Source organism: Loxodonta africana, chromosome 15, assembly GCF_030014295.1.
Source record: "Loxodonta africana isolate mLoxAfr1 chromosome 15, mLoxAfr1.hap2, whole genome shotgun sequence".
In the NCBI taxonomy this organism is placed as follows: domain Eukaryota; kingdom Metazoa; phylum Chordata; class Mammalia; order Proboscidea; family Elephantidae; genus Loxodonta; species Loxodonta africana.
In genome coordinates, this window is record NC_087356.1 from 46502537 (window position 1) to 46513939 (window position 11403).

The 11403-nt window shown below is 48.6% G+C and overlaps 1 protein-coding gene across 1 annotated transcript; it reads right to left on the reverse strand.

The window, feature by feature from the left end:
* Nucleotides 1-1985: 1985 nt before the first annotated feature.
* On the reverse strand, nucleotides 1986-9985 carry LOC100666284 (interleukin-1 receptor antagonist protein-like). Its single transcript, XM_003417493.4, has 4 exons — nucleotides 9791-9985; nucleotides 6820-6908; nucleotides 5590-5705; nucleotides 1986-4462 (listed from the first exon to the last, which is right to left on the reverse strand). Exons 1-4 carry the CDS (start codon nucleotides 9904-9906, stop codon nucleotides 4256-4258), a joined length of 528 nt encoding a protein of 175 aa, XP_003417541.1. The 5' UTR covers nucleotides 9907-9985; the 3' UTR covers nucleotides 1986-4255.
* Between the last annotated feature and the right edge of the window lie 1418 nt (nucleotides 9986-11403).

The following is an 11403-nucleotide window of genomic DNA, read 5'->3' on the forward strand; positions in this document are numbered from 1 at the left end:
GTTGCTATGAGTCAGAATAGACTTAAGGGCACCTAATAACAACACAGGCACTTTACGAAGTGTTGTTGCTGTTGTCAGTTGTTGTTGAGTCGACTATGACTCATGGCAACCTTATGAATAGTGGAATGAAACGTTACCTGGTCCTGCACCATCTTTGTAATGCTTGGTCCTGTGAGACGATTGTTTTGAAGTAAGTAGCCCAAATAGGACCTAATTGCAGTTTCATTGGTAGTTGAATGAGATAAACTCTCTTGAGAGTGAGAAACCAACGTCCTTTCAGAGAGTCTACTTTACCAGTCTGAGAGCAGGAACTGAACTAGATGTCTTCTCAGTGTTCTTTCCACAGCAAAGCTGAGTCAGGAATGTAAGATTTTATCTCCAGTAAAATGCTGTCCCCTGGTGGACCTTTCCTGAACCACTTTTTTTAAATCCCGGCATGCTTCATGCAGCAGATCCAGAGGCAAAGACATGGTTTTGAAACCCAATTGTCCCTCTATTAAAGTTTTCTCAGGTTTGAGGGTGTATCAGCCAGGATTCTAAGACTTAACTTACATGTTAAGAACTTGACTCCCGTGGCTGTGGGGGCTGGCAAATCTGAAATCTGTACAGCCACCCAGCAGGCTGGAAACTCAGGCAGGAGTTGATATTGTAGTCTTGAGTCGTAATTTCTTCTCTGGGAAACTTCAATATTTGCTCTTAAGGCCTTTGACACATTTTCAAGGATAATCTCTTTCACTTAAAGTCAGCTAATTTTAAATATGCTAAACCCATCTACAAAATAACTTCACAGCAACACCTAGATTTCTGTTTGATCAAATGACTGGGTACAATAGCCCAGCCAGGGGGCAGTGGTGGTTCTGTGGTAGAATTCTCGCCTTCCACGTGGGAGACCTGGGTTCTATTCCCGGCCAATGTACCTTGTGTGCAGGCACCACCTGCCTGCCAGCGGAGGCATGTGTGTTGCTATGATGTGGGACAGCTTTCAGTGAAGTTTCCAAACATAGGGACTAGGAAGAAAGGTCTGGCGAAAATCTGCCAATGAAACCCTAGGGACGGTGTTTCATTCTGTTGTAAATGGGGTTGTCATAAGTCGGGGGCGGACTCCACAGCTTATAGCAACAAAAGTAGCCTAGCCAAGTTCACACATAAAAATTAATCATCACAGAGGGTAAGAGCCGCAAGAGACATAATTCATAATTCCCCCAAACTCTCCTGAGAGAGCTGGGTTTAATATCAAGCATGATGAGATTTACCCCTGTGGCTGAGGAATTTCATAGTCATATGAAGAGAAAAGAAAATCATTTGGTTTCCCTAAGATTTGCAAGGATTTTATCACAATTTAACACCTACTGCAGTAGTATTATAGCACAATTTCTGCAAAGAAGAGTGAGAGTTGAAGTGTTTCTTAACCTGCCTTATGATTGAAAAAGTGGAGAACCTTATTCTACTTTCAACCAAATCAAAACATATGCAGAATCTACCACTAGCTTGGTGAGGAGCCTTTCTCTGACACAAAGCACCACCTCCATCCTTTGGGCTTGCAGAAACCACCAGGTGGGGTGTAGCAGCCAGGAGAATGTGACCTCAAGGCCTCTGAGTCAGCAGCCATCTGGTCCAGAGGTTCTCAGCCCTGAGGTACTTGATGTCCTGGCGCTACCCTCAGGCCGTACCAGACCAACTGAATCTGAATCTCAGGGTGGTGACTCTGGTGACTGACTTTTTTTAGATCTCCACAGGTGAATACAATTCAAATCAGAAATTTTTTCCAACTCCCCCCATTTTCAAGTGGGAAAATTGAAGCTGAGAGAGAGGAAGTTGCTTGACCAAGGTCATCCAGCTAGTTAGTAGGAGAACCCTGAACAGGTTAAAGCCTTGAAGACAGGAGCCCTGTGTGTTTATTTTTTTAATTCTTGAAAAATATAATTGTTCTGTGATTCTGTGGTATCACGCCATGGTCAGGCCTAGAAACCACTTTCTCTTAGGTGCTTGCTTCCCCATCTTCTTTCTCTGTGCTTTCTTCTCCACCTGAGCCCCTCACTCCTCCAGGCATCTTCACACTGTCCCCTAATCATAAAAAGCCTCAGTCTGAAATGCTACTTAGGGCTGGCCTTTCCCTTCTTCTGGGAGTCCTTCAAAACTTTCTTATCTAGTCCCCTGTCTTCTCAAACTTGCTGGTCAATCCAATAAATTAATCTCTATTAAAAAACCTGTTGCCATCAAGTTGATTCCAACTAATAGCAACCCTCTAGTGACCCTGTAGGACAGAGTAGAACTGCCCAGTAGGGTTTCCAAGGAGTGGGTGGCGGATTTGATTGAACTGCCGACCTTTTGGTTAGCAGCTGAGCTCTTGAGCACTGTGCCACCAGGTTTCCTTCTCTATTAATATATCAGATACCAATTCATTCATTCACCAAATATTTATTGAGCACCTGGTATATGCCAGGCATTGACCTAGGTACTTGGGCTGCATCATAGGGCAAATGATGCATTGCATTGGGTTTAGAATTATCAGAGCATTTTAACACCACATCAGTGCTTCCCTTTAAGGTAGTACTTCTCACACCCTGGAACCCTTCTCCCGGGAATCAGCTGCTACCCCGACTTTCAGGGACAGCACATCCTTGCCTCTCTTTCGGTTCATACCACCTGTCCCTGCATCCCGCCACAGAACAGCTCCAGGTCCCTGCTGTGAACTCTGTACAAATGGGAGCATTGTATACGTGTGCTTTTCCCCATGTTCTGTTGGTAAGAGTCATCCATTTCGTTGGGTGCAGCTGGCTGGGGCTTATTCATTTTCTTGGCTGTGAAGTGTTCCATTGTATGAACAGCACAATTTATACATTCATTGTTCTGCTGGTGGATAAGTGGGGTGTTTCCTAATGTGGGCTATTGTGAACAAGGTGGTTTCACACATTCTTGGCAGGGAGCCCTCCCCCCATGTTATCTATGGAGACTGAGGCCCTAGAAGGGAAAGGACTCTCAGAGGAAAAACAGCGAGGTCCAGGCCCAGGCCCCAGGTGGGAAAGGGCAGCAGGCCTCACCATCTCCCCAGCTTTCTGTGTCCCAGGCCCAGCGAGGCTGTGGACACAGCAAACCAAGTAGGTGAGGTTTCAAAGTTTTATTATAAAACAAGGTAAAATCACAGGGAATAGGAAAACTTCCACTCAATCCACACAAGACACATTTACTGAGCGCCTACTAAGGGCCAGGCTGTGTGCTCGCCCTGCAGGACCTCAGACACATAAGGAGCACTGCGTCCTCAGGAGCTCACAGTCTGAAGAGGGAGACAGAGGCATGACCACTTTTCATACAAGTCTCAGAAGTACAAAGATGGTCAAGAAGCAACTCATCCCTCTTGGGCCTTCAGCAAAGGGCTCCTGGGGATTCACATATGTGCTGGGCCTGGGAAGCTGGTGAAGTTTAGGAGGCCAAACATGGGGAGAGATAGGCGTTCCCGGCAGCTGCAAAGGCCCCGAGAGGTGATGGTGCTCAGGGTCCTGGATGGCAGGGCCCAGACTTACAGGGACGTTTCAGAAACAAAAAAATTAGGAGGCCAACATAGTACACATACTTTTAATTTTCACACATGTGACATTACAAAAACAAGTGAGAGAAAACAAATGCTACCATCTACTTTCCCCATTATTTCAAAATTGCAAGGACATATTCATTCTCTACTACCACGTCTTCCCAGAAAGGACACACTCCCCAAATAAAGGAGTCGCCTTCATAGTGAATACAGTTAGTTTCCAAAAAAATCACCAAATCCTCATTTTCCATTTTGCCATAGACCCTTACAAAATTTCATCATGGACTAGCACCAACTTGCAACACAGGGACGGGGAGCCACTTGGTGGGGGTCTGAGAATGGCAAGATGCATCTGGGGTGTGAACACATGGTGGGTGAGGAGGAGTTGAGGGGAGAAGAATGGAGGGTGCCTAGTCTGGGCAGGTGGATGGGGCTCAGGTGAAGAAGTTAGCATTTCATCCTGGAGGCATAGGTAACACCGAAGGTTATTGGCAGAGGAGTGTTATGATCTGGTTTACATTTTAGAAAAACTATTCTGGAGGGAGCATGGAGGTTGCCTTAGCTGAGGAGGCTGGAGACAAAGTCAGTTACCAGGGGTCTGTACCTTCTTCCAGGGGTGAGCCATCCCCCAACAGGATAGCAGGAGGACCCCAAGCTAGGGTGGAGAGGTAGCTCCCAGAGTCATCCAGGACCCAGAAGTGGAGTGAAGGGGAGATGTGGGCAGCACTATTGATCTGCATGGAAGTAGAACCGGGTGGTATCTCCAGGCTCGTTGGTGAGACTGACGGGCCCGTCTCCTTCAGATTCTGTGCAGAGGAACCAGCCAGGGTAGGCAGCTGACTCGAAGCTGGTGATGGAGCCATTCTGTGAGCGGGTGAAGGCGAAGCGTTTGGCCTCTTCCTTGTTCCTGCCCACGTCAGTGATGTTAACTTCCTGGAAGGCAAGAAATGGGCAGGTGAGACCTGAGGGCCTGGGAGGGCCTGTCTACTCCACCTATAACATGGACCTCTGGTTACTGGAGAAGCACTGACCTAGAGGCCACTGGCAGGAAACCATTGTGCCCAGAACCCAGAACAGCAGTGACACAAAGAGCTGTCCATTTCCACATCTTGACTTTGGAAGTTTGCCTGCTATGGCCACGGGCCAATCATTTTTGGTAAACATACGACACCATCATCAGAGGCCAAGGCCTGTGGAGGCCATTGCTCTGTCAGGGTCTCAGCCTCAGAGGACAGGGGGTGGGTGGAGCAGGTGGGCAGAGTGTCACAGCTCATTTACACGTTACACCCAATTCCCTGGTCATCCCTCCTCCACGCAGAGCAGGCTGACACCCTCCAAAAGAGTGCTCTGTCCAACTGGTGGAGGGAAGTAACGGTGCCACCATAATGGACAGTCAGGTTTGGGTTAGGATCTAGTCCAACAAGCGCCTGAGACAAAGTCATCTTTTCCCAGAGCTGGGAAGCCACTAATATTGCATGGGATTAAGAAGCACAAAACCGTGAATTGGAATCCAACTAATCAATTTTGAGAAGGTAAGAATTAGAAGAGAAAGGATGGGTTTGGCAGAAGAGTGCAGGCCCATGTGGGTTTCCTGGGGCCCCCTGGGGTAGCAGCCTAGAACACAGTGATTTAGGTCCCACAGTAGGCTGTTATATTGGTGGCTCCCAGTGAATCAAGCCTCTCTGTGTTCACACCCTGTGTAGTCCCCTCTCTTACTGACTGTAGACTGAGCCATTTGACTGACTTTGGCCAGAGGACGTTAGCAGTGCGATGTAAGCAGAGGTTTAATAAGCACTTCCAGGTGGAGGCTTGTCCGTTTGGAACACTACCATGCTGTAAGGAAGCTCAAGCTGACTACTGAACGATGAGAGGCCCTGTGGACAGAGAGCCTGTCAAGAACCTGATCAATGCAGCCAGAGGAGTGATCCCAGCTCCACCATATGAAACACAACTGCCCAGGTGATCCTAGTCCACTTACAGAATCATGAGAAAAATTAAGCTGTGATTATTCTAAGTCCCTGGGTTTTTGTGGTGGTCCAATATCTGAAACAGGTCCTTACCTCCAACTGGAGTGTGTTCTTCTCACCAGACTTGACACAGGCCAGCCACAGTTTCCCTTCGTGGATCCCCAGGAACATACCACCAGGAGACTCAGTGAGTACCACATATATCTTCTCTGGGGAAGTACAGAGGGGATGGTCAGGTTGTAGAGAGAAGAGCCGGCAGAGATGTGAAGAGACGACAGCCTGACCCCTCCCTGGGTTGTTTTCTTGTCTCCCCACGTAAAAACCCAACATAGAAGGACAACTAGGCCTGTCTTCCTGCTCTACATCCAAACTGAACATCAAACCAAGCACAGTATCTATTATTTCTCAAGTATTGTCTCCTAGATTCTGTGGCACGTGAATTCCGTCCTTCCCTTACTTTCCAAGATACCTGTTCTCCAGGTCAACAGGTGTACTGCCCATGGAGCAGGGAAAATACCATTCAAGTCATGAGTGGGGCCTCGAGGCTTGGTCCTCAGAAGCCTGGGTGACTTTGAACCCACCTCCTCCCCTCGGTGGTCTCCATGCCCTCATGCGGCAGAAAATTCTCAGGTTCTCTGTGTCAGGGCATTTCATTAGGAGAATTACAAGCAGGGCAGGAAAGGTAGGTCTTGCTCTTTTTAGAAGGTAGGCGGGGGGGAGAGCAAGGGAGTAGGGAAAGATGGGGAGATGGACAGAATGCCATTCTCCAGTACCAAGTCAGTCACCAGGGAGGTGATAACGTCCTAGGACACCAGCTCCGCAGGAACCTCAGACCACATCACCCCACTGCTCTCATTTTACTAGAGGGGCAATGAGGAATGGAATGGGTGAGGCTTGTCCAACTTCAGTCAGCTCGTTTAGAGCACAGGCCAGAGCATGACTGAGTGTGGTGTCCACGAATAAGGAACACCGCCCAGCCTGGCACAGGGTGTATTAATTTTGGGTAGAGTTTGGGGTTTGGATCAAATAGGAACATGGGAGGCTTAATAGGCACAGGAAGAAGGGAAGGGTAAATCTTACCTTCTTGTCCCAGGCCTCTCCCAGCCATGGCCCTGACCTAGACTCCACCCTGGACACTCCCCTTGAGACTGCGCTCACATACACCCTCCAGTGGCCAGGCCCCACAGGCTCCAAACCCAGTAAAAGGATCCAACAGAGATTGCAAAATTGCATCTAAGGTTTGTGGGGCAGGCCACAATGCTGCAGACCCCGGGTAAAGTGACCGCTGCCCACGCAATACCAGCTTTTCTGGCAAACACTCACCTTCTAATTTAGCGTTTGCTGCTTGCAAGTACCCAGCGACTAGTTGGTTATTACTCAGGTAGAAGACCTTCTGGTTAACGTCCCAGATTCTGAAAAGAAGAGAACCCAGATCCAGCTGTAGTGGATAGCCGCTGCGTGCCTGGCCCTGGGCTTAGTACCCTCCTCATTCTCACAAAGCTCACTGACTCAGCATTCAACTCTGCCAGGGGTGTGGTCATCAACACCCATGGCGTGAATGAGGAGACTGAGGCCGAGACTGGTTAAGAGACAGGCCCAAGTCACACTGCTAGTAAGAGGTGAACCCACCCTCCACCTGTCTCCTCGCCTTGGTCCTCACCTTCAGATTCCCAGAGCAGGCACCTCCTGTTTCAGCAAATCCTACTCTAGAACAGGGCTGTGCAATACAGCTTTCTACGAGGACAGAAATGCCCTAGATCTGAACTGTCCACTACAGTAGCCACGAGCCCCACATGGCTATTGAGCTCTTGAAATGTGGACGGTGAGATCGAGGATCTGAATTTCCTATTTAACTCTTTATTCATGAATTTGAACGAAGATTTATATACGCACTTGAGATGAGTGGCTACCTCAGCAAAGCTTTAGACATTGGGAAGGAAAGCATAGGAGTCCTGGTGGTGCAGTGGTTAGGTGCTCGGCTGCTAACCGGAAGGTTGGCAGTTCAAAATCACCAGTAGTTCTGTGGGATAAAGATGTGGCAGTTTGCTTCTGTAAAGATTACAGCCTTGGAAACCCTGTGGGGCAGTTTCACTCTGTCCTATAGGGTCGCGATGAGTTGGAACCAAAGCAACAGCAACGGGTGGTTTGAAGGGACAGTTAACCTTGCAGCTAACTCTCTCTGAGCCTTAGATTGTATGACCTGTTGCCAAAGCCCTTCCTTGGCCACCCTGTAGGTCTGGCAAGGTCGGCTGTCACTGCACACCAGCTGGCTCACCAGGAGTGGCTTCCTCTCCAGTCCACACAGTGGCCTGGGTCTGGCTCTCAGTCCTTTCTTTTTGGGGAAGGGCCTTCTGACTCCGAGCAGAGCTTACAGCTGTGAGACGAAGTAAATAGGCCCTGCCAGGAGGTGGACCCTCTAGCCCCAGTTGCCCATCAGTGTGACACTGAAACCTAAATCCCCCCACTTGTGCGGTGTGGCTAACAATGTCCACGTCACCAGGTTGCTTTGAGGAGCCTGTGAGTTCTCTGAGGGGTGGTCAATCAAACTGTGAAGTGCTTTGCCACACCCAATTTCCATTGCCATCCAGTCGATTCCAACTCATGGCGACCCATGTACTACAGAGTAGAACTGTGCCATCAGGTATTCTTGGCTGTAATATTTACGGAAGCAGATTACCAGGCCTTTCTTCTACAGCACCGCTGAGTGTGTTTGAACCGCCAACCTGTAGGCTATATATATATATACACACACCATATATATACTATATATATATATATAAAAAATACCATATATATATATATGTATATATATATACCATATATATACCACTTGCCCTCAAGTAGATTCCAACTCATACTGACCCTATGTGTGTCACAGTAGAACTGAGTCCATAGGGGTTTTGATGGTTGATTTTTCAGATAGATCACCAGGTCTTTCTTCCAAAGTGCCTCTGGGTGGCCTGCAACCTCCAGCCTTTTAGTTAGCAGCCGAGCACATTAACCATTTGCACCATAGGTCCATGGGCAGCACAAATGCACTGCACTGCCTACAAACCTAAAGGTTGACGGTTCGACCCCACCCACTGGTCCCACAAAAGAAAGGCCTGGTGATCTATTTCTGTAAAGATTACAACCAAGAAAACACTGTGGAGCAGTTTTACTCCATAACAAATGGGGTAGCTGTGAGAAGGAACTAACTCCATTGCAGCAGGTTAGGTTAGTAGTCAACTGCAAACTGTTTGCACCACCTAGGAACCATGAAGTCCTTTGCATATGTATCTGACCTTCTGAGGTTATTCTTAGTTCCTGGCTTCAGTCTAAGGGGATTAAACATCCCCTGGGGCACATGGGGCACATGGGGTCGCCGTAAGTGGAAATCTAACAGAAGGCAATGGGTTTGGTTTTTTTGGTGGGGGGGTGGGAATGGACATCCCTGCAGGGTCATCTCCCTGAGCTCCCAGGTGATAAGAGGCTGCAGGCGATGAAACCTCTTGAAGCAGCAGGTCCCCAGGGTTGAGACCATGGAGGAAAGGGGAAGGGCTTGTCCAGGCACACGTGCGTGCACTCACACACATGGGAGAGAAATCACTCAGTCACACATGCGGGATACGGCTCCGCTCCCAGGATGTCACAGGATAGGAAGGGCACACAGCCAGCGCCCTCTTTGTTATCAGCATGACAGCCCATCATTTCTACATCAGTACTGGTGACATCTGACGAAGCTCCTGGCTCAATTTTAAAAATCACAGTACTTTTCAGGCACTTCAGTTCACAGAACACTCTTATACTATTATCTGCACATTCAGTCTTCACAACAGCCCTACAAGGCAGGCAAGGGTTATCACTAACCCCATTTCAAAGATGGGGAACCCAAGGCCCCAGGTAAGTCGGATCCTCCACCATGCCAACATCACACAGGCATCACCTAAAAACCCGTCTGGCACGTTGGGCTGTGGACAGTTGCATGCCTGCAGCTGCATGTCTCTCTGCTTCTGCGCCCAGCACACTGTGCCTGACCTAGGTCCCGACCAGGGCTTCCATCTGCTGTGCTGACTACTTGCTCAGTTACCAGAGCCCTTTGTAAAGATAAGCCTCCTCTGAGTTTTATGCAGCTGGGCTATTTTGAAAGACAAGCCCTGAAGACCATAGGGTGGCAGGCTCTTCCTGGAATCACAGGGCCCCCTTTCCAGCCCAAACCCAAGTCTCAAAACCTGCAGAGCCTGGTGGCCCCAGGACAGTCATGCGTGTCCCCATTCTCTGGCTATCCACCCCACCTCCTTGGAGTCAGCCTCACCTGAAGGTTTGCATCTTGTAGAGTCTTCTTTTAGTGGGGCCGCAGGCAGCCTCTGAGTAGAACAGGAGAAGGATTAGAGAGATTAGGTGGCTGAGGGGGCACCTGAAGATTTCCATCCTGTGACCACAGCGAGGCAAAAGAGACTGCCATGTCGGCCCCAGAGGAGCTGCTTATAAAGTGGCCACTCACCCAAACGGGGATGCTGCCACTCTGTCCCGCTCTTAGGAACAGAAATGTCCATTTCCAAAAATAGAAATCCTCACTGTTGTCACTTTCAACCCTGCTGAGTGTCGCAACAGCCGTGTCGTAACTGATTCCCTCCCTTTGCCCTGGAGCAATTTCCCCCAAATGGAGATTTCTATTTCCCCATCACGGAGTTCCTGGGAAGAAGAGCAGAGTGAAAACCAAGCACCCCTCCCCCACCAAGCTGGTGGACAGGTACCCTGAGACTGTTGGTTATTTTGTTAAAAAAAAAAAAAAAAAGGGCATTTGAGCAGAGACATCCCTCTTTCGTAGTAAAACCGACCCATAAAACGCTCATATTATTTTTTGCTCTTTGAAAGGTGGGGGCCTTGCCAGACTAGACCAGGGACTGGCAAACCCTCTGAAAAGGATCAGGTAGTAAATATTCCAGGCCCTGTAGGCCATGAAGTCTCTGTCATGGTTACTCAGCTCACCTGTGTAGTGTGAAAGCGGCTGTGGACAGTACAGAAACAAGGGAGTCTGCCTGAGCTCCAGTACGACTTTAGTCAGGCAGTGCCTGGAGCTAGCCTGAGGGCCACAGCTTGCCTACCTTGCTCTACAGAAAAGCGTGCCTTCCTGAGAGGTGCTTGGAAACCAATTTAGTACCCCACATCTTTACAGCTGTAGTCTCAGGAAAATGGGGTGAACCCAGCACTTAAACATTTATGGGTCCAAATTCCATCTCTCCTGCTTGTCATTTGCCACCGTGTGACCTTGAATAAGTGACTTCACCTATTTGGGCCTCTGCCTCCTCATCTATAGATGAGGATGATCATGTCTTCCTTGCACATGGGAAGGAAGGAAGGAAGGGAGGGAGGGAGGAGAAAGTTCCTGGTCCACAGTGGGTACCAATAAACATTAACTTCCTTCCTGACAACATTCTGGACAGTTAGGAAAAAGGTGAGTATACTCCTCTTCTATGGATAGAAATAAGTTGAAGAGGGTGTGTTCAAGATGGGTAACGCTTGTGTAGACAGATAGATGGTAGCATTTTAGAACTAAATGGGAGCTTGGTGATCTGATCCCACGGCACTAGCGTTTTACAGAAGACCCAGAGAGATCTGGAAAGGGGAAGGTCACATAGCTCATCAACAGCAAAGGTATGTGCAGAATTTCAGCTATCCTGACTCCCAACCCAGACCCTCCCTTCTACAGCCACCGCATGCCCAAATGACGGTTAAGTCTTTCAAAGGAGGAAGGTGAAGATAAATTTGCAGATTTCGTAGATGGAACATTCCTTCCAACAGCCTATCACCTCCCTTAATGACTGCTTTGAAGGGTGACATGCCATGTAGGTGTCCCTGCTCTGTTCTCACAAGCTACGTGAATTTGAAGGTGTCATTCACCCTCTTTGAAATGCCCGGGAGAAA

Coding starts and splice junctions, on each gene's coding strand:
- LOC100666284 (XM_003417493.4), bottom strand. CDS start 9,906: ATGGAAATCTTCAGGTGCCCCCTCAGCCACCTAATCTCTCTAATCCTT. Junction 5,706..6,819: donor AGCAAACGCTAAATTAGAAG/GTGAGTGTTTGC, acceptor GTACTTCCCCAG/AGAAGATATATGTGGTACTC. Junction 4,463..5,589: donor AGAACACACTCCAGTTGGAG/GTAAGGACCTGT, acceptor CTTGCCTTCCAG/GAAGTTAACATCACTGACGT.